General features: G+C 40.0%; 1 protein-coding gene across 2 annotated transcripts; it reads right to left on the bottom strand.

Annotated features, from left to right (window-relative positions):
* C27H8orf48 (chromosome 27 C8orf48 homolog) lies at window positions 8560–22700 on the bottom strand. Of its 2 annotated transcripts, XM_018042124.1 has the most exons (2): window positions 20825–22700; window positions 8560–8695 (listed from the first exon to the last, which is right to left on the bottom strand). In XM_018042124.1, the coding sequence occupies exons 1-2, from the start codon at window positions 21607–21609 to the stop codon at window positions 8692–8694; spliced, it is 789 nt and encodes a 262-aa protein (XP_017897613.1). In that variant the 5' UTR covers window positions 21610–22700; the 3' UTR covers window positions 8560–8691. The 2 variants fall into 2 exon arrangements, with proteins under 2 accessions (XP_017897613.1, XP_005709690.3); XM_005709633.3 differs by lacking the exon at window positions 8560–8695 and having other exon boundaries at window positions 19572–22695.

The raw sequence follows: 24043 nt of genomic DNA, 5'->3' as shown, positions 1-24043 counted from the left end.
ACATTCCAAATGGCAAAATATTTCCTAAATGTTTTTCAAACTTTTAGCTCATTCATGGAATGAGGCAATGTCAACATAACAACATACACTAGTGAACTGACTTTGGGCTGATTTGTTATATACTAAGGCCATTGTGTAAATGGACCTATCTAATACTGATTATTAAAGCAAAGTAATAAAAGAAATACAATGGTAATAAATTTAGCATTGAGTCATTTAAAGAAAAATCCAGTGCATACAAATGCAAATATGTTAATATCATCTTGTAAACTGAAGCAAAATAAAGATAACTAGAGAAATTTTATCGTACTTTTAAGCTTATAAAAGAATGTGAAAATAGAAGATTATTTCTAAAAGGGATCTTAGCAAGTATTTGGCAGTCACTCTTATATTTTATTCAGTCAAACTCTTCAAAGAAAATATTTGTTGGGTATGTAAATAATGAAGCTGACCAAAGCAGATCCACCCTAGGCTCAGCAGTCCCATTTCCCCCCAGCCTGCTCAGTGTCGGGCAACCCCTGAAAGGGCTTGAATCAGCAGCATGCACTAAGCACTGTGTGTTTGTGCTAAGTTCCTTCAATCCTGACTCTTTGCAACCCTATGGACTGTAGCCCACCAGGCTCCTCTGTCCATGAGATTCTCCAGGCCAGAATACTGGAGTGGGTCACCATGCCCTCCTCCAGGGGATCTTCCTGACCTAGGGATCAAACCGGAGTCTCCTGCACGGGCAGGCGGATTCCTTACCACTGAGCCACCAGGGAAGCCCAACAGTTCAGATTTTTAAGTAAAATTATAATTATTAAAATGTCAAAAAAAATTCAGAGAGGTATTACAAAGAAAATAAAATCAGACTAAAATTTCACCATGGTTTCCCTGATGATTTAGTGGTAAAGAATCCACCTGCCAACACGGTAGACACAGGTTCAGTCCCTGGTCCAGGAGGATCCTACGTGCCCTGGAGAAACTAAGCCCATGCTCCACAACTATTGAACCTGAGCCCTAGAGCTCATGGTCCACAATAATAATAGAAGCCTTTGCAATGAGAAGTCCCTGGGCTACAACTAGAGAGTAGCCCTTACTCTCTGCAACTAGAGAAAAGCCTGTGCAGCAACAAGGACCAGCACAGTCAAAATTAACAGATTTTAAAAATGTTTTCAAATTAATACATTTATTTATTTAAAAACATTTTTAAAATCACCTGTTAATACAAATACTCTAGAAAATAAGCTTCTCCATTGGATGAGAAAATCGACACCTAGAGAGATTGTTTTTCTTTAAGATAAAAAGCAAAACATTACTAGTGCCAGAGAAAAACTAGTAATCAGACTCTTGATAACACTTTTCTTTTTTTTAATATAAATTTCCTTAGCTTACAATAATTTATTCAAGTCTATATTCCTCACAAAAGGGGCTAAATTTAGTTGTTTGGTGGCTCTCTTATTCTATATATGATGTAATTTCAAATTTTGGATAGAGTAATTTAAGTTAAAAATAGATGAGAATACGTCTACAAGTGTTTTTTTTAACAGTCATTCTATGCAGTTATGAAAAGTATTTTCAGTGGTGATCTGCAAGAGAGCACAATGTTGACTTTGAATAAGAATATCTTCACTAAATATATATCTGTATACATACACACACATTTCGTTTATCATAATATCATTTGCTATAGCCTGGTCAATGCCTCTTATGTTTGCGTACACTGTAATTCTATTAATGTTTTTATCCTCCATCACACACACACACACACACACACACACAAAATGACCTTTATCCTAGTGTAGATACATTAAATAAAATTTGCTTATTTTAACTGCTGCTGCTGCTAAGTCGCTTCAGTCGTGTCCGATTCTGTGCAACCCCATAGACAGCAGCCCACCAGGCTTCCCCGTCCCTGGGATTCTCCAGGCAAGAACACTGGAGTGGGTTGCTATTTCCTTCTCCAATGCGTGAAAGTGAAAAGTGAAAAGGAAGTCGTTCAGTCGTGCCTGACTCTTAGCGACCGCATGGACTGCAGCCTACCAGGCTCCTCCATCCATGGGATTTTCCAGGCAAGAGTACTGGAGTGGGGTGCCATTGCCTTCTCCGGCTTATTTTAACTAAAAAGAACAAAATGTCTAAATTTATCAATATGCTGAGAAGGATAGCCCAATAAATGCAGATGGTGTTTCAGGCAACATTTTTTACTAGTTTTAACATGGTATTAAAACTCATTCAAGTGGCTAAAATTAGCAGTCTCAACAAAGATTGGATGATTAATTGGCGTGAGAAATGGGAGAAGCAAAGCAGATGGCCCGGTCACTTTTTATGTCATTCCTCTAGTTTGAAAATGGTCCAATGTCAGCTATAATAAAAGCTTGAGATATAAGCTAGAAATGCATCCATCTTTCAGCTGAATTTTTTTTTCCAAATTAAATGTGGATAATCTGATTCAGGATGTTAAAATAATATCAATAAATGTGATAAGAACTTTTGGCTCCAGTAGTGCAAAAGTAATACTATTGATATCTGGCCAATAAAAGTTCAAGTGGGCATAGTCAGATGAAAAAATCTAAATTGTTCTTGCTCTTGTTGGACTTTTTATGAAGAAGAAGATGGCACCACTGTTTTAATCTCTCCTTCAAACAACTGAACACTGAAGAATAAGAGTGTGTGTTTATGTCATTTACAGTTCGGAGTACTGGTCTACACCCCACCACCCCTGAACCGGGTGCGCAGGTATTTAACAGGATAGAACAATTACCATTCTAAAATAACTGCCTTTTTCAGGATTTGCCGATGACAAGCGTTCAATAAGAAAGCTTTCCTGAGGTTTAACTTCTTAGCAAAAGTTTATGTGAAGTGTTACATGGGATTGTTGTCAGTTCTGTGAAGCCAAGGTTTTGGAAGGAAAACCTTGAGGTTCCTTGGAAAATTTACAAAGAAAGTAAAAACTTCATTGGAAAATATATATCCATATGCAACCCAGTGAGCTTCCCTGTTCTCTCTCTGTCTCCTTCTTCAGAACATACGCTCTCATTCAAAATGCAAATACTCCTGAACACCCATATTCTGCTCTTCCGTGAACTTCCTAAGCAGTCCCAGCACTAGCTTTTCCATAAAGGTATCAGGTACATTTAGAGAAAGTGCTCTAGAAATCTGATTATCAGGATGTGTGGAGAGGGTGTGAAGAGGGTTAGGAAATTTCCACAGAGCCTCTGTGGCAGAACCTGAAATAAGAGACACTTGAGGCTGAAGGCTGTGGCTTCCAGGTGTTGTGAGCCATAGGAGCTGGAGGGCTTTGCCAAGAAGGCCACCCTTCAATCCTCCAACTGTCTCCAACCTCACCACCCTGCTGCTTCCAGAAGACAAAGCAATCATGAAACCAGAAGCCACATTTGAGAGACTCCGCATGTGTTTTTGTGCTGAGGCAGCCACAGGTAAACGACTATAAGATGAAGGTGTGATACTATAGGAATCCATTTATTCATCCTTTTCACTCTCTCCTGATTAAACAGAATTAAATCATTTTCATCTCAAAAGAACGTACCCAAAGTAAACCATTTGGTATAGGTATCCTAAAAACTATCGAATTCAGGGGATTGTTAAGCTTATCACATATAGTTCTAAAATAATGGTCTCCAACCTTTTTGGCACCAGGAACAGGTTTTGTGGAAGACAAATTTTCCACAGACCAGGGGGATAGAAGGATGGTTTCAGGTTGATTCAAGAACATTAAATTTATTGTGCACTCTATTTCTATTATTAATACATCAGCTTCACCTCAGATCAACAGGCATTAATTAGATCCTGGAGGTCGGGGATCCCTGTTTTAGAAGACATATGCATATATAATGGTTGCTCTATAAAAAGAGGACTACTTACTATCTTATTTTTCTAGATCATTTTCAAGTGACATATTTAGAAATAAAAATTCCAGTACTATAACATGCAATAATCACAGATTTCGCACAAAATTTATTGAAACCATTTTACTAAGGTTGATTTAACATTTGTGGGTCTACAGGGGAAAAAATGTGCCTTTCTATTTAAAGATCTTTTTAAAGATATTAGTGTAATAAACCAGAGGCAACTTTTGGCACTGTATTAATGATACATATTTTCACAATTAGTAATCTTTCTCTACTTGAGAGTATGTTTATGTTTAAATATGTATCTCTAGTAGTTACCAGCATATCTTTCACCAGGGTTTTTTTTCTTTAACTCAGAGTCATAGCTCTTCAACAAATTTGCTGCATGCTTACTTCTTTTTCCTAAATTGCTTCTTTGATGATTGTAAAATGTCTTTGAAGACTTCAAGATTAAAAATAAATTTTAATATTTACTCAGAACGGATCTCATTTTGATGAATTTCTCTTTGGCAAAATTCCAAAAACACAGATGACTTTTGAATACTGAGAGATATGTTGTTTCTGTTTACCTAATTGTTTTTTTTTAATTATTCCAAGATGTTGTACTCGTAATGTTCGTTTGATAGTGTATGTTCATGAAAATAAACACACTTATCACAGAAGAGTCAGGAGAATTGTCACCTGACATCTAGAACACTACCCTCATTCAAAAGGAGCATGCTTGTGATTTTCATTAGCCAAAAAATTTGAAAGTAACTAAATGTGCCTTTGATTTGGGAGGGTAGGAATCATCTCCATCCTTTCTTTCTCAGTGATCTTAATGCTTGTGACTGTGTAAAACAGTCATGACTACAACTTCACAAATGACCTTTAGCCATCCCGGTCAGATTCTCTAGATGTCTGCAGAGAAAAATGGTGTCTGTGATTCAGACTATCCCATTTTTTTTTTCTCAGTGAATAAAGACAACTATACAATAATCTATAGAAACTGACAGTAAAATAGAAATCAAAGAGTGAGAGTCAATCAGTTGTCAAATCTTGGAGGAGCTTCCACAGTCTATAAGATTGATTGAGAGGGAAGGTGAAATAAATTGGCTTAAACATGCATTGTATGAAACTTTAAAATAAAAACAACTCCAAATGAGGTTATCACTCTACTTGCTTGAAAACTTTCTGCTACAATCCCTACATTGCAAGTATATATCTTGAAGGTTGTCAGCCGATTGTTTTGAGGGCTTCCCTGGTAGCTCAGCTGGTAAGAATCTGCATGCAATGCAGGAGACCCTGGGTCGATCCCTGGGTCGAGAAGATCTGCTGGAGAAGGGATAGGCTGCCCACTCCAGTATTCTTGGACTTCCTGGTGGCTCAGGTGGTAAAGAATCTGCCTCCAATGTGGGAGACCTGGGTTAGATCCCCTGGAGAAGGAAAAGGCTACCCACTCTGTAGCCTGGAGAGTTCCATGGCCTGTATATTCCATGGGGTGACATGACACGCTTTTAACTTGCTTGAAAACTTTCTGCAACAATCCCTACATTGCAAGTATATGTCTTAAAGGTGGTCAGCAGATTGTTTTGAAAAGACAACAACATGAAAAGTAAAGAAATTGGCTTTAAGAGAAAAGGAATGATATCTGCACAATTAAAACAAGGGCTGCAGATACCAAAGAGAAGAGAAAATTGAAGAACTGATGTAAAAATCATAAATTTGTGAAATATCTCAGAATGCAGGCAAATAATGGAAGTAATTTGGGAGAATTTGGCATAAATGTTGGGATAGATAGTGAAAGAATAAGTAAATAGCTTGTTGCTAAAAAATAAAAATAACTTCTATAGAATCAACAATTGTAGAAAACTGCTCTAAACTAAACACAGATCTAAGTAGGTCACATGAGTGGCCTTCCCCAGTGGTTCAGATGGTAAAGAATCTGCCTGGAATGCAGGAGACCCAGGCTTGATCCCTGGGCTGGAAAGATTACCCTGGAAAAGGAAATGACAAGCCACTCCAGTATTCTTGCCTGGAAAATTCCATGGACAGAGGAGCCTGGTGGGCTACAGTCCATAGGGTTGCAAAGAGTCAGACACAAGTGAGCAATTAACACACACACATACAACTAGGCCACACAGAAAGGTCTTACACTGTCCCAGGCAAGGTCAATAAGTGGCCTATACTTCAGAAGATCAGGAAGTTTTTTGTTTAAATAAGGAGGCCTTATATTTAGGCTTTATGTTTATTTTATTTTAGCGTTTTCATTTTCATATGGTGAGAAGATCTTTACATTAACATTTTCTCTCAATTTCTTGGCCTGTGCTTTGCCACAATATGATGGTTGCACCCTGGTGTACAGCAGGGCACCTATTATGAGCACAACCACAAGGATGGAGGTGTGCCCACACCAAAGCCTTCCCTCAGGGTATACACAACTGATTTCCTAATCAATTTTTACTATATCACTTCTGGATGTGACTAACATCAACATCTTCTTTCACAGAATATTGTCCAGTCAGGCCAGTCCCAGTGAAAGTGAAAGTTGCTCAGTCCTGTCCACCTCTTTGCTGCCCCATGGACCATACCGTCCATGGAATTCTCTAGGCCAAAATACTGGAGTGGGTAGCCTTTCTCTTCTCCAAGGGATCTTCCCAACCCAGAGATTGAACCCAGGTCTCCTGCACTGCAGGCAGATTCTTTACCAGCTGAGCCACCAGGGAAGCCCAGTCCCAATAACTTACTTTAAATTACCAGTTCTATATCTGTCAGGAGACACTCCATTAGACTGTAACAATAAATGACCTGGTAAGGAAAGAGATTTTAAACAATTTGGGTTTGTTTCTCAGTCAAACTTGTGGCTGCTGCTCTGTCATGCTGGGCAGCGTCCAGCACCCAGGCTGCCAGGACAGCTACTCTGTAGAACTGGCAGGTTGGCGAACAGTGAATTGACCCTTAGGGCTTCCGTCAGAGTGACACGCATCACCTCCACTCAACATCTCACCGATCAGACCAGCTCAGGTGAAACACTTAGTTTTAGAGGACCAAAGAAGTACCATTCTACATGGACCCAGAAGAAGACCTGGCAATATCTGATGAATGGAATTCATGGCCGCCACATGTTCCCAGCTGAATTGAGGCAGTTAAATTCTCTGATGTTCCTAAAGTAGGTGTGATGATTAAAAAAAAAAAAAAGTGACCCCGAGGGATCGAGGCAATGGAATTAGAGATGCCAGACTCCCTCTCCAAAACACCTCCTCTTGGCCTGTTGCTAACAAGACTGATGATGGTGCTTATTAAAAATTCCTTGCAACTGGGACACTAATTGGGTGAGGTGCAGTGCAGAGTCAGAAGAAATGTGAACAGCCATGCTACCTTAGATTGTAATGTTATTCCTACACTGAAGCTAAATCCCTTAAAAAGAAATAAAAAGGAAATAGCGCCCAAACTTGGAATATTTGGAGGAAAAAAAGGGAGGAGGACATAAGGGTGGGACCCTGTTTAAAGAGCATGACTCAATAAGATTTCTGGGATTAATTACAAGGCAACAGATTCGAATAGAATAGTTGGGAAGCTAACATGACCAAACCTGTTTAACAGAGATTAATCATTGCTTAGTCACTATAAAGTAGTAAGGCTCATATGTGCCAAAATGAACTTGTTGGCTCAGGGAGTAGGGTCTTCTGCTGAGCTCTGCTCTTAGTGCCCTTCTTAGGGTTAGGACTTAGGATACTGAGGGAAACCTTCTCAGTGGGAAGAACCTTGGCAGCAAGATTGACTACCCAAGGTTCACTCCAAAGTTTCAAAAAATGTCTGCTCAGTTATCAAAATACATTCCAGATGAATTGGAGAGTGAGAGGTTTGTTTTTTTTTAAGACTTCATAAAAACTGAAAGAAATATATTGATCCATGTTTAGTAAATTTGGGTTGGACGAGAACACTTGAAGAAAAAAAGCAATGCATTATCTTGTACACTAAAAAACCAATTGATTTGGCTACAAAAAGCAGAGATATCAAAAGATAAATGAAATCAAAGACAAATGGGGTACATGGAATTTAAGCATTTTGTTATATATAACGAAGAGTCCATGTCTTTGGTGCATGAAAAAAGTTCAACGATAAGTCACAAATATCCTACTAGAAAAAATAGGGGTGATGGGCAGAACAGTTGAATTTAAAACTTATAAAGTCATTTCAAAAAGTCAATAAATATAAGATCTTTTGCCCCAGTGTAGCTACTATTTTTCATTCTACTTGCTTGATCCTCTTTCTCTGTTTGGTTTCTGACTGCTGGATTGCCCAGGGACCTCACCCTTCTTGGCGTGTTTTTTTATAAGCAGGTGCTCCCTAGGTGACCTCACCCAATTCTAAGCCTCTAAAGCCCATATCCCAGTGAAGAAATATCTGGTCTCTAGGGGTTTCCCAGGTGGCGCAGTGGTAAAGAATCCACCTACCAATGCAGGAGACGCAGGTTCGATTGCTGGGTCAGGAAGATCCCCTGGATTAGGAAATGGCAACTCACTCCAGTATTCTTGCCTGGAAAATCCTGTGGACAGAGGAGCCTGGCGGGCTCCAGTCCTTGGCGTTGCGAAAGAGTCAGACATGACGGAGCGACTGAGCAGGAGCACTACACCCACCAACTCCAGGTATTTACTTCCAACTGCTGATTTTAAATTCCCACAATATGGAAAAGGTTCACTCACTATACTTCACAAGGTCAAAGGAAATCTTGGCTTTCTCTCCCTGCTTCATGAATCTAATCTTCCCTTAGTTGTCTTCACGTTAGTGTATTTCACCACCATCCATCTCACTTGTCCAAGTCAAAATTTGTTTATCACCAATAATCCACTCTCTCCTTTTATCTGTGAGAAAAAAAAATGAACATTTCATATAGAACTGGGTAGGAAAGAGACAAAGAATAAGCCATAAGATAAGAAACACGGAAGTAGCTAATCAACATGAAAAAAGATTCTTAAGGTCACTAAAATAAGATAAATGCAAATTAAAAATGCTTCTCCGTGATCCAATAGCTGAGCTTCTGAACAGCAGAAAATCAACTCAACAGAAGTCACAAACACCTGAATGTGACTGCACATGTCATCTACCCAACAGGGGAAGGCCTGCTAAAATTTTCCCAGAAGAAATGGAGAGTCATTGCCCTTGACTATTACAATAGCAATGTTGTTCCTTTGAAGTGAAGTGAAGTGAAGTGAAGTGAAGTCGCTCAGTCGTGTCCGACTCTTTGCAACCCCATAGACTGTAGCCTACCAGACTCCCCCATCCATGGGATTCTCCAGGCAAGAATACTGGAGTGGGTTGCCATTTCCTTCCCAAACATTCTTACAAAGATTTGATTTTGCTTTTTTGTTTTTCCATTAGCTTTTTCTGTAATTATATGAACTGCAAAAATCTCTACGTGTTGTAAATTTAAAGAAGCTTGTCTGGACTAAGAATGGTTAAGTTTCGTAAACTAACAACAGCCTGTTGTTTAGACAGATGAAGGATAGTGTAATGAGGAATATGGATCATGTGGTTAAAATACAAAGAAAAACTTGGCAAGGACTGACTTTAGTATTTGACTTCTCACTGTGCACTAGCAACTCATAATTGTTATCAGATTCTGTTTTATGTTGAGTGGATATGGTCCAGGACTGTGAAAAATATTTTCTCTTATAGGAATGTGAGGGCAATCTGACTCCATCTGTCACCTGGTCAACTGCCCTGGGGTGATCTAGCTCGTTAGCCAGGTGATCCTCTCCTTTCTCTCTTATCTCTAAACTGTATGCTTGGTCACGGAATGAAGGAATTTCCCTAAATGTGGAACAAAAGGGTAGCCATGACCTCTCCCAGCCCCCATACTTCTCCTAGTCTAATAAATATCACTTAACCATGAATTCCAAGTCTGTATCTTTAGTCTTTGTGAAAACAGCTGCTGAGATAGTAAAGTAGCCATAATTTCTGAATCATCTTACATTGAGCCAAAAGTTCAAGGTAAATGGTACCAAGATTTTTATTTGAACTTTCATTTAATACTCTTTTTGTCATTTTTGTGGAATACACTTTAATTTTATTGCATTATTATCCAGTAAAATTGGGGGTTTTAAATACGCAATACACTTAGGCTATATTTTTTCTGTAGTGGAGTGAATTTATATTTAATGGTCTTATGTTGGATGAACACGGTGATTATAATTTTCTGCTGCCTCCAAAATTTTTATCTTTGTCTCTCTTTCTCTGGCTTTTAACTGCTGTGGAACAAATATACTCACCTAGTTGTCATACACCAAATTCAAAATAATGATTTCCTCCTCATTCTGCCAAACCTCTCTTTCCTGGACTCTCTCTTAGGTAATACAAACTATAGCTTAAGAAAAACATCATGCTTGATACCATCTTCTCTTTTTCAATCAATTTGTCACCAAGGCTGATCCATTTTATTATCTTCAATCTTTTTCTTTTGTCAATTTTCCATCTGTTGGCTCTGCCATTATTTCACACCCTCAAAATGCATCAGCTGGGTTAGGAGAATGGACTGTTTGCAAAACGTGCTTGTAGTTGGAAGAACTAGAATTTGAACCGAAGACTTTTTAAAACCTAGGCCTCAATACTTGCTGAAAAGTGAAGTAGGACCTACAAAATAAAAGCCAAGGATTTGTGATTTTAGTCTATACACAGTGGAAGTGATGTTACCAAAAGTGTTTTTAAGAGATTAATTTTGAGTTATTATTTAGGGTGTATTATTATAAAAGCATACTGCCTTCAGTGAAAGAGAGAAAATTATTATAGTAATTGGAGCATGACATGACAAGGGCCTAGCAATAGTAATTTTGGAGGGGAGATTAAAGGGAAAAGATAAAGTACTGACAGAAACTTGAAAGTCTGGTTAGCACACTGTTTCAGTTTTCTAAATATCAACATATAATAAAAGACTTCATTTTTACTTCCCAGATAAATACACCTACTGGTTAGAGACCCATCATTCAAGTTGACAACATTGCCCAACTTCAAATGTAAATTTATGTCATGTCACCCACTGAAAACTGTATTTGCGATATTTAAAGTTTTAGTTTTATGTTTGAAAAGCACACCAGTACTTTTTATTCTATAAAGCTCGTCAAAGAAAAAGGGAATCATACATGTCTCTTCCACATTTATCATTTTGTTCAGCAGAGTTTTGTTTGGAAAATGTCTGTGATATCCAAAAACAAAGTTCCAGCAGTTGGAGGAGGTGAAAATAGACACATGTTCCAGCTGTTTTTAATCTTTTTTTTTTTTTTGGCTGCAGTTAAAATGAAAGTACACCCTTTAAAAGACAGAATCATCACTCTCTTCAAATATGAGTTCATCTAAGTGGTCACTCACAAAATTGTGTGTCTTCTAATAGAAGTTGCACCTGTGTGTAAACACGCTTGTGGGGTACGTGTGCATGCATCTCTGGATGTGCATGCGTGGCTAGGTGTGTGTTTATAGAATTTCCCCATGTAGATCTTGTTCTATAGGTGAAGTGGTTGCCTATGTGTACTCCCAAGTTACTGCTAGATATTCATTATGTAAATCCAAAGTTTAAAAAAATTCCTTATTCTATATTATTACTTTGAGGTACTGAAGTAGGTTGATCTTAGTTTTGGCAGATTTCTGGTACTTTTAGAGTGATTAATACCAGATAAGAGCACGTCTTATAGCATGCCACCTTAACAAATCTCATGTAATCACTATCTATAGGCACCTCAAGCTCATTATATCCCAGTTTGATGGAATTGTTCTGTATCTCGACTGTATCAGTGTCAACATCTTGCTGTGATGTTGGACTATAGCTTTGCAAGATGTTACCCTAGAAAGAAATTGTGTGAATGGTATATGGGATTTTTTTGTTGTTTTATTTCTTAGAACTGCGTGTCAATCTACAGTGATCTCAAAAAGAGCAAGTTAATTGCTAAAAAAAAAACCTCAATTCAATTATCACGCTTTCTCCAAAGAAAGCAAACTTTAATTTTTAACATCTTCTGACAGCACCAGCATACACCTGATGGGAACTAACGTGTGTCACCTTTTGCTCTTCCCTACTGCACCCGTTCCCTCCAGTTCAGTTCCGTTCAATTCAGTCACTCAATCGTGTCCGACTCTTTAAGACCCCATGGACTACAGCATGTCAGGCCTCCCTGTCCATCACCAACTCCTGGAGCTTGCTCAAACTCATGTCCATCGAGTCTGCAATGCCATCCAACCATCTCATCCTCTGTCTCCCCTTTCTCCTGCCCTCAATCTTTCTCAGCATCAGGGTCTTTTCTAGTGAGTTAGCTCTTGGCATCAAGTAGCCAGAGTACTGGAGTTTCAGCTTCTGCATCAGTCCTTCCAATGAATATTCAGGACTGATTTCCTTCAGGATGGACTGGTTTAATCCCTCCAATTCAATGAGTCATCAAATCCTGCTGATTTACTTCCTGTTTCTACAAAACATCTATTTCTTCCTCTTTTCCAGTGCTGATGCCGTGTTTCAGAGCCTTGTTATCTCTCCTTGATGAATAAAACAGCCTTCAAATTGGTCTTCCTGCTTCAAGCTTTATCATCCTAAAACAGTTGCTCTAAACGCAGCTGTATATTATACTCTTAGGAAATTTTTTGAAAATACTGCCAGATCTCCACTCAGCAACATTTAAATCAGAATATACAGAAGGAGGGCCCAGGCATGGGTCTATTTTGAAAGCTTCTCAGATAATTCTAATGTGCAGCCACGGTTGAAAATTGTTACCTTGAGCATCTCTCTTTAATTAAGATTCTGGAATAAGCTCACTGAGATGACATTCTGGGCGTTTCATTCTTCTGCCTTAGTGCTGTCTCTGTTATAGCTACAGTATGTTTCTCTCCAAATGCGCATGTTGACGTCCTAACTCATATTCCCTCAGAGAGTGACTTTATTTGGAGAATCTTTAAAGAGGTGATCAGGTGAGGTCATTGGAGTGAGCCCAAATCCTAACGACTGGTGTCCTTCGTAGAAGGAGATTTTGGACATGAATATGCGTTCATAGTGAATGCAGTGTGAGCGTGCAGGCAAAGACTGGGGTGATGCTTCTATAAGGTAAAGAGCATCCAAAATTGTCAGCAAACCAACAGAAACTCAGCCAGGGGCATAGCACAGATTCTCCCTCACAGCCTTACTTCCTTTTCCTCTAAAGAATCAACATATGGCTAAATATTTAATTACTTTATCGGTGTGGCCAGCACTGTGAAATGAACATATTAAATATCACATTTATGATGTTGTCTTGAAGAGTGGTTGCAGAATTTTTTTTGTTGTTCTTTCCTCAACACTTACTTCACTGTGAGAGAAAAATCTCTCTGGGGTGTGCACTGCCGCATCCTGACTTCTGGAAAATCTGTTGACCTAGAGCTCTGTGTGATTACTCCCGTGGGTTTATAGAAATAGTCTCTTGTACAAGAGATGAAGTTATTCTCCAGAGAGAGTGGATGGGGTGTTATTTTCCGAAACTTTCTCTCCCAGGGACCCTATGAGACTAGAATTTTTTTCCATCTGCTCTACCTCCTTCATACACAGACACACACACGTTTTTATTTTATTTTTTAATGCATTAAAACTTTTTTCTAGGTGACTTTGATGTGGATACTTTAAGTTGCATGAAATACAATAGAACTCTTTTTAGGTAGGAAGATAAAACTGAAAAAAAAAAAAAAAGAGATGAAGAATAAAGTGAGAGTGTTAATCACTCAGTCATGTCCAACTCTTTGCAACCCCATGGACTGTAACCCGCCAGGCTCCTCTGTCCTTGGAATTCTCCAGGCAAGGATACTGGAGTGGGTTGCCATTCTCTTCTCCAAGGGATCTTCCTAACCCAGGCAGACTCTTTACCATCTGAGCCACATGGGAGAGGAGGGGAGCTCAAAAATGGGCGTGGTTGGGGTGGGAGGGTATTCCTGCATTTAGTACAAAGCCCTACAACCCTGGTGAAATTTCTGAAAGTATTTGGTAACCTGAGGACCCTGGCATCTCTAACACTGTCAAGAAGAAGCAGTTGACCTTCTCTGCACTCACAACGTTAAACAAGCCCAGTATCTTTTAGGCCTTTGGGGGATCTGGAGGCAACATATTCTTCATTTACAAGTTTTCTTAAGCTTTCTTATGCTGTTATTCACAATTTGTCCCATCTTGAATTGGGGCTCCCCTCCAACAAAGGACTCTGGAATGTCTGAGAGACAGTCCAGCAGGCTCTCCCCTTAGAGTTCCTATTCCCTGCCCCCAGAGAACCATTCACTGCAGAAGCTGGAGCAAAGGCCTCTCACAGCACCTGAAACCTCTGCACTACCCGTGATGACTGTAAGTTGCTCATGGATTTCTGGTATGAGAAACTGCCCTCCTGAGCCTCATACTATATACCACTAGAGTGGTTACTGGAGACTGCCTATTGGTCCCCTGGAAACACATATCCACTCTCACAGTCCCTGAGCCTCTGCAGATCCACACCTTTCTGTGGAGCAGGGAGGCAGCCTTCTATGAACCCAGCTCAGCCATCGAGACCTCCTTGCTAAGCAGAAGTGTTAGCTGCAGGCCGGACCTAAGTTGGGGTCCTCTGGAGTTTCCCAGCTGTAGGAAATGGTGCCCTCCTCTGACCTCAGATGCTTGCCAGTTAAGAGTTAACTTCTCTCTGCGCCCTTGGCATTTGACTCCTTGGAGTCAAATGAGTGAAAAGAGTAGGAGTTTATACACTTTATGGACAAAACTGCATGTTATAGAGCTTTCTGGAGAGCTGCTACTTTGAATTCCCTAATCCAGACATCCTTGACAAAGGATGGGCTTCAAGGATCAGCAAAATTAGCGGGATTTCATGCAGTCAACAGCTTTACTCTGCCCAACAACTGCCTGCATCGGTGTTTGTTTACAGACTCTCAGGCCATTGCAGTGTTCTAGCCACCTAGTTCCACCAGTGGTAACCACAGCAATTATTTATCCAAGTTTTCCATCCTTGGGGAAAATAACTATGGGAGTTTCTTGCCTCACAGATACCCAAAATATAAATCAAGGTGACATATTAAAGCCACAATACAGCCCTCACTTTATCCACGTTGAGATGCCAGATGTTAAGGGTGACCATTTCAGTTCTAAAAATACACAATGTTGAGCTCTTGAACAAGGTGTTCAGTGGAACTTTCCCTACCCCTGTCTGTCTCAGGCTACAAGCCTCATAGAGTTCTCTTACTCAAGCATACTCAAGAAAGATAAATTTTAATTAAATGAAATATGACATTTTTTACCAACAGTCAAACATCAGGGATGACCTGTAATAAAGAGTCTGATTCCATTTTTGATGTTTGACGGCTAAAAGCGTGCATGCCCACCTTTCACTCCCACTCCACATTTGCACTAGCTGATAAAAGCTCCCTTTGGTACTTGCAGGAAGTTCAGACATGTAAGCCCAGTCCACAGGTGTGAATCCTCACCTGAGCTCCACTCCCTGATCACAGTAAAAGCCAAACCAGTATCTTTCCTCTCTCTCCAGCCATTTTTAGATCAGCTTGGGAGTTTGCCCTGTGTCCCTCAGAAGCAACTCTCAATATGTGAGTGATAGACCTTTCCAGACCTTCTCAGACTTCATGTGGGGTCATCAGTCTTGACACTCAGAGCAAATTTGGGATGTAATGACCATAACATACTTTCTCCTAAACCCCAATTAATACCTCAACAGTGGGCTCATCAAAACTAGGCTCTGGGATTATTGGAGCCACTCTGATAGAATTTTGTAATATCCACTGTAATTTGAGTTTACAGAAATTTGGAGAATTTGAAATTCTCTATTGCAGAGAGCATTGTCAACTGAGAATTCAGCTGTCTTTTCCTTTTCTGTCTCAGATTAACTATTTGTGTATGTACTTTTCATCTGTCAATTCCAGAAAAAAATTGGAGAGCCCACACCCATGTAGAACCACAATTCTTATTTTCTTTGCAGCCTGTTTAACTATGTTGCTGCAGAAACAACTATGTTACTATATTAGGCTTCATCATGAAATAAACTAACATGTTTAAAACTGGAGGTATTCTGAGCTGGGTGTCCCAAACATTCCTAAACAATTCTGAGACTGGAATTTGAATGACTCAGAGGTTTAGGACTGAACTTTCTTTTCTCTCAATCTGGCACATCACTTATTTCTGTTCCAAGGATTTTGTTTTTCTAATACTCATTAAATGCATAGATTTGTTTCTCAGTGCAGAATTTTTTTCATTAAAAATCTAGATTAAAAAACATAAACTACATGGACGCATATTTATATACTATCTATATTACAGTTACATACGCTGCATTTATTTAATCCTGTACCAAGTTGCCAGATACATTTTTAGTGCATTGGGAAAATATGTGGTTTCTTAGCATCTGATCTGATAGATTTTCCTTTCCAGACTTACTGGAATCTCTTGGGTGCCGCTATAAAGGATTTGGAGAAAGGATATTCATTCCTTTTGAATTTGTTCAAAAGAATTAAAAACTATTTTTGAGTTTGAGCATCAAGAATTTCTACCTCATTTCAAAACTGCAAAAAGTCATGAATTATCTTTGAAGTTAACAAGTCACATAAATGTTTTTCTATCTGAAAACATGAATTCCAGAGAGATATTTTTATATTCTTTTAAATGAATACTGTATTAATTGGCTGCATATGGAAAGATATCAAAAAGTGTTCCACTAATTTACCATTAAGAAAAAGTATGAACGTATATGATAAAAAGGAATCCAAGCCATGGAGAGAAAGAGAACAATTATAGAAAATAGCTACATAAAGGCAAAACATTAGCAGATTATTTTCTTGATCTGATGCAAAAGACATATTAAATCTCATTATTTGGATGCACTTATTTTTCCATCATTGAAACTTTTCTTGAGCACCATCCTGTGTCAGGCATTGTGCTAAGCCCTGTGGAAAGTGTATAAGATGGAACCTCTACCCTCCAGTTGTTCAAATAAAGTCAGAAAGAAAAGATTATTAAGACACAGTGTTATAAACTTATATTAGTGCTTTAGCATACAGACTACAACATCTAATTCTGATTAGTCAGTGTTTCAAGGCTATGGGCTGAGTGCAAAGAAGGTGAGGCATGAGAATGGGTTAAAGAGTACATCAAACTACATGATCACCTCAACTGATGAAATACCCCTTTATGATACAAAAACATTCAATAAACTAAGAATAGAAAGGAACTTACTCCAAATGAAAAAGGCCATTTATGAAAAACCCACAAACATACTCAATGGTTAAAAACTGAAAGCTCTTCCCCTAAGATCAGAAATAAGACAAGGATGTTCACTTCACTACTTCTATTCATTACAGTACTGGAAATTAGAACCAGGGCAATTAGGCAAGAAACAAAAAATGTCCACATCAAAAGCAAGAAGTAAAATTATCTCTGTTTACAAATGACAAAATCTTCTAGCTCTAAAATCTTAAAGAATCTATTTTCTTAAAAACAGTGCAAATCAATAAATTCAGTAGTTTCAAGATATAAAATCAACAGGCAAAAATCTGTTGTAGTTCTACACACTAGCAATGAACATCCAAAAAGAAAATGAATTGGAAAAAAAATCCATTTACTATAGCAAACAATGGAGTAAAATACTTAGGCATAAAGGAAGCACACCACTTGTATGCACAAAACTATGAAACACTTCTTTCAAAATTAAAGACCTAAACAAAATTTAAAATCTCTTGTGCATGGATTGGAAGACTTAATTGACTGAAGGGATGAATTATGACCCTTAATGGGAAAATAATTCTGAATTTTTTATACTAATATGGCAAAGATAAAGTATGACATAGTGTGGATTTCAAATAAAAAGTTACTATGAAAATGGTAGTGATTTCATTTCCCATTTTAACTAGGAATGATTAACAGAAATACAATAAATTTTATAGAAAAAAAGGAGCATGTTTATACACAAATGAAGGTCTAAAATCAAAGACTAGTGTTGAAGTATTGAAATATTATATAAAAGCTATTTTTTGCTGACTTTTACAAATTTTTGATTATTATAGGTGTAAAGACATGTAGAAAAATTATCTCCTCTGCTCTCCTTCCACAGCTAAACTTCACAAAGTCTACATACCACCTCCTTTGAAGATAAGATTAGTAACAATTTGTAAGTCATCTAGAAAACTGGTGACATTTACTCAGAATGTAAGAAATTACTCAGAATTTCAGAAATAAGCAGCATTCGTAACATAATCGGACTGTTGTTAATCATGATTTGGACAACAAAACACAAGGGGGCACTAGATCAGTCCTTTATGCTGATATTTTAACTGTACTAAAAATAAGGAGCTTTTCCCTGGTGGCTCAGAGGTTAAAGTGTCTGCCTTCAATGCAGGAAACCCAGGTTCAGTCCCTGGGACAGGAAGATCCCCTGGAGAAGGAAATGGCAACCCACTCCGGTTTTCTTGCCTGGGGAATCCCATGGACGGAGGAGCCTGGTCCATGGGGCCGCAAAGCGTCGGACACGACTGAGCGACTTCACTTTCAAGTAAAAAAAAATCTATACCCATATTCCTATGTCATTAGCTTACATTTATTCCTCAATCTGCTTTGTCAGTCTGCCCAGATTCTAAGAGTGAAGTGACTGCTGTTAAGGCCAAGAGGCCAATATGTGACTAAACTATCTCCTGTGAACTCTTGGGTTGGCGTGCTCAGATAGCCCATCCTTCTTGAAGTCTTCTCTTTCTTTGCTCTCTGATGCTACACTTTCCTGTTTTCCTTTATTCTTCTAGGATGACTCCTCCTCAATCTCCTTTGCTGGCTTATTCTCCTGTGTTGTTGCTGTTGTTCAGTTGCTAAGTTGTGTCCAACTCTTTTGGAACCCCATGGACTGTTCCCTGCCAGGTTCCTGTGTCCATGGGATTTCCCAGGCAAGAATACCAGAGTGGACTGGCATTTCCTTCTCCAGGGCATCTTCTCGACCTAAGAATCAAATCCACATCTCCTGCATTGGCAGATGTGTTCTTTACCACTGAGCCATCAGGGAAACCTTATTCTCCTCTACCCAGCCACTAATTGGTGAATTTCTCAAGAATTGGTCATAGCCTTTCATCTCTTCTTATTCTATTTTCTTCGAGAAGAACTCACCACATCTATTGACTTCAATTTCTAACTACAATATCTTCCAGTGATCCCCTCCGCCTCAACCCTCTACTTCAAATCTCTAGGTTAGACCTTGTCCTCAGATCACAAGCACACATAACCAAATGTTCGTCAACCTCTCAATGTGAATGTCCCAAATATTTCTCAAACTAACCATGTCCAAATAATTGCCTTCTTAATCAAACATCATTCTCTTCCACTGTTCCTATCTCAATGAAATTATCATATCATACAAATGTACAAGTCAGAAACTTAGTCACATTCTTAACATTTACCTTTTATTAAACCCCTATATTCATTTCTTCACTAAAGAATACCTTCTAAATCCTTGTTAGATTTCTATTTTTCTTTCTACCTGTACAGTCAAAATCCTAATCCAAAATGCCAGTATCTCTCTCCTGGATTGTTATAAAAACTTTGTAACTCTTTCAACTAAAATGTTGCCTTCTATAATATGAAAAAACACTGGGTGGAAAGTTTTAGTCCTTAAATCTGTGAGGGAAGAATAGTAAACTCTTGTTCCCAAAGTGACTGTAGAAATGTTATAGAATGCAGGTCCATGTGCCCACACACAGTGAGGCCAAAGGATATTAAAACATCAAGAGTTGGGAGCATAGAACAGTTTATTGTAGGGCCATGCCTTAAGAACCCCATAATGCCCCAAAGGCTTTCAACAAATCCCTTTAATAGGAAAGGTGAGGGAGGGTGTGTTAGTTGTTACAAATTTGTCAGTGGCAGATCCTTTGTTCCTGAGGTCTGGTCCATGGCTCAAGGTGTTCCCCATAAACCTTCACCAAAATAAATGTTATTTTCAGTTCAGACAAGAAAAGGCAAGATCCTAAAGCTCAACTTTCACCCTCTGAGGCCCAGGCTTGGCTAAGAGGAGAGTGATCCTTGCACAGGCCAACGACTGCCTGAAGCGCTTGTCCTGCAACCAGTTTGGGTCCTCCTGCCAGGGCCTAGGCCCAGCTGAGGAGGCAGATCTTAGCTGACAGGCACCCTCATGGCTAAGTCTCCGGTCCCTGCCCAGCTGGAAACCCAGGACACAGCTGGCTCTCAGGCTTCTCATTTAAATTGGAGAGAATCATTTGTTTAGCATCAACAGGAATATGTGCTGTAGCAAATACCAATCATGTGAATTCCTAGCTCACAACAATTGCCCTTCTTTGAAAAGAGACCCAACCACAGCAGTGGACCTGAAGTAGATGCTCCATGTCTGTGCAAATTATCCCTGACCTCTGGCCACTAACTCAGGATAGACAACCGATTTAAGCTGAACCAGTTTCTGAAACTTGAACAGACAGACTGAAGCTGGTTGAAGCTGTTACCTGAGTGGCAGATTCCCTGTTTACTCCAGTAGCTGAGGCCTCCTCGAACTGCCAGGCAAGGAGACCGCAGGTCCTGGAGATGAGGATGGGGAAGAGGTTCGCTGCTCCTTTAAGGCCTGGGCCTGGCCAGTTAGGAGGCTATAGCGAGGTTTCTGGGGCTCTGCAGGACAGCCCTCAGCCTGTCCCCAGGCACCGCCCCATGACTGCTTCACACCCCAAGCTCTGCCACGATGGCCACTGGAGGGTGACCACAGGCAGAGTGGGACCTTATAACTGCTGTCCTCAGGGTCTCCCAGTAACGGTGGAGATGCTAAGGATTGGGTGCTATAGGCTGCATGCCCACTCCACTCCTATTACAGAGATGACAATTATTCAAATACACAACAGAAACATTTACCCCCATGACACATTATCATTAATAAACACCACCCCCTGTTTGGTTAAGAATAAGAGGTTTGCGAATAAACCGACAAAAAGGTGAATGATAAGCACTATTTCCATTCTGCTACATTTTCTGCTTTATATCTGACCTTTCAAAAACCAGAGTATCCAATTTTACTTTTCTCTCATTCAGTCTTTCCCAGATTCTTCTGGGGTCATCTGAAAGCCTGGGAAGGCTCTGGTGTGCTTCTCTGACAAGGGTAAGGAAGTCTTTCGTATTAAGATGTTCATCTATTTTCTCTTGGAGTAGAAGTGACTCCAGTAAAGTCTTCTTCTGTTTCAGGAAGGCAGATTGGGCCAGTTCTGCCCTTTTTCTGATACAGTCGGGACACCGAGAAGAAATGTGTTGCTTAGCTGTCCCCACCTGTTTGGGTGTTCTCATGTTTTTAAAATAGATTCTATTCAAAAGCTCGTCAGGGACAGTACACTTTAAGGTATCTACCTCTGGAGCTTCTGCCTCGGGTCCAAGCTGCAGCTTTTTATGCCTGCTGCTCTTTTTCCCCGTAGAGTTCGCTCTATGGTGGATCAGGTTTACCTTAACGGTGCAGAAAGACTGCAGGGCATTCAATTCTTCAAGGGATGCCTGAGTGATTTCTGTTTGATATTTAGGGTCCGGTCGATACTGTTCAGAGTTCGTTTCCTTGCCCTTGAGGTTGTGGATCCATTTTCTGCTCAATTTCTTTACATTAGCTTTGACGTCCGAAAGCTCAGATTGGTGGTCTCCATATTCCGAGCGTGAAGGCTGCGATCCACTCTCAGACTTGCTCCCAAAGGCAGAAGACGAGGGCTGCAGTCCTCCAGAGGAACTGAATGAACCGGAACTCTTTACCTCATCAGTCAAGGACTCCAAGGTCTCCTCAGAAAGGTCTGCCATAGTCCCGGTGTCCGCTGGGGCCAATTCTCCCTGTTTCTCTGAATCCTCCGGCTTCTGGGCGGACGGCCATCACCCCGCATCAGGCTCTGCGCCTCATCTGCTTTGCCGTGGTCAAGACTGCCTCAGGAACTGGTCAGTCCTGAGCCCCTCGGGGATGAGTTTTAGGAGCCGGCAGTTCCTCAAGGGAAGCTCTTCCGGGCGACTCCGTCCCGCTGCCTTGGCAACCAGAGGCGGTCATGCGCAGAGGGTCGCTGGCGCTCCTTCCCTTCCCCCACGCTCCTCGGATCCGACTCCGCCCGCACAGTTCGTGTAGGTTTTCGGAGCCTCGCTCTCTTCTGGCTCTCCCGAGTGTCCGCCTCCTCGGTGCTATTTTAGTACAAAATCCAATAACGATCGAGAAGAGGTTGCAAACTCTCCTTCCCCAAGGGTCAAAAAAGTATACACGCCTCCTTCCCACCAGGAATAGATGGCCTCTGACTAATCTGATAATGCACACGCCGGCTAAATGGATCAAAAAAAAAAAAAAAAAAAAAAAGCCCCAAAGAAGCAAAAATACACCTCCTCCTGCTGGCCAGAAAAACACAAGCAAGAACGTATCTGCCAATCAGACAGCTAAGAGCTCATCTAATCGCAGAGCACATCTTTGGATGAAAAGCTAAATACTGAAACCACCCTGTGAGACTCCTGCGTGGCAGGGCACCGACTCTACCGTTTGCTCCGGCCTCGGCTTTCACAGCTTTTTGTGCCCCGGCATTTTGGGGACGACTTTGCAGTTTTCCCAGATCTCAGTTTATCAGGTCTTTGTTCCGGCAGCGCTCCTCTGAATGGCACTTCAACTGCCACTCTTCCCTTTTCGCTAAATTCTGCTCTTTCAAGGCCACCCCCCGCCCCCCACTTTTTTTTTTTTCTGGAAGAGCTTCATGTCCACCACTGACCCCAACAGTTAACTGCACAGCCTTTCTTTCCGGGTTTGCAACTCTGTATTTACACACATTTGATAATACCTCCCACACCGCCGCCTCCAGATTAAAAACTCCATGAAAGCAGAAATCCTGTCAGTCTTGCGCTGCAGTCTCAACAGGTACCTGATACACAGAAAGTACTCAATAAATCGTTACTGAGTAAATGTGTTGAATGACTATGCAAACAAATAAATATTGCCTCACACAAGTACGCGCCTGGATCTTTAGGCATAAGTACTACAAGGTCGAGGAACTACAGTCTTCTTTTTCCTGAGCCCTTCAAATTAGGCCGCTACTCACAATGCATTCTTTTACAACAGACTTTTTAAAAATATGACAAGGCTTTATTAACAGCTATTCTCAGAAATTATAAAACGTTAACTCTGAAGATTGAATATTTCTAGATCTTAATATACGAGTCTGGGTCTTAGTAAATATCTGAGATAATTTCAAATGAGATAATTCTGAATGAGATAATTTCCCACTCTCAGTTCTCTCCGTGGGGCAGGGGTGGGGGGTGGAGTAGGGGAATGGGGAAGGTTATTGAAGTCTGGCCAGATATATTTAAAGTTATTACAAAAGTGCTCGCTTTGGCAGTGAGTCAAAACTCTGCAATGTTCAACAAGCATCTCTCAAATATGAGCCAGCTTCATATTGAAGATGAAGAGATCTCAGCTTCATTCATTCCACCCAAATCATATTTTATCATATTATATTAATCTTTAAAAAGAGGTAATATATAATTTGTGGTTAAATCCAAGTAATCTCCAGTTCAAGGACTCAAGATTTTGATTTTTAATTTTTGTTTCAAAAGTCTCCCACATTCCCTGAAATATTTATACATTCATGTGAAAAGTGGGAAAGTGTCAGCCGCTCAGTCTGTCTGACTCTTTGCCACCCCATGGACCGTAGCCCACTAGGCTCCTCTGTCCATGGGTTTCTCCCGGCAAGAATACTGGAGTGGGTTGCCATGCAGTCCTCCAGGGGATCTTCCCCACCCAGGGATTGAACCCAGGATTCTCTCTTTCTTTGCATATTAGCATGGTCAGTGATACACATGTGAAAACAAAATCTCAGAACAGTCCATGAGCAGTACTGGCAAGAAATATATATATTCTGAATTCTTAACAGAATTGTGAACAAGTGTGTTATCTTAAACTAATCTTTTTCCTTAGATGTTTCAAGTGAGAGCAAAAAATAAAAAGTAAAAAAAAATTTTTTTTAAGAACAGGAATATATAAAGAAGAAAACTAAGGGAGAGACAGTTGCAACTTTCCATCTTATCTAAAATCTTTTTACTATCCCAGTGGATACAAGTCACTCCTACTCACTCTTACTGAAAGCAGATTTTATCAAGCTTTTGGTGGGGGTGGGGTGGGGGAACAAAGTATGTCATTTAAAAAAATTCCTTTTTTGTTTTTATCAGGAAAGAAACATGGAGGAATTAACAGGAAACATTTGTAGCTGTCCCA

Source organism: Capra hircus, chromosome 27 (assembly GCF_001704415.2).
Source record: "Capra hircus breed San Clemente chromosome 27, ASM170441v1, whole genome shotgun sequence".
Lineage (NCBI taxonomy): Eukaryota > Metazoa > Chordata > Mammalia > Artiodactyla > Bovidae > Capra > Capra hircus.
This window is presented reverse-complemented; position numbering and strand designations above follow the sequence as displayed.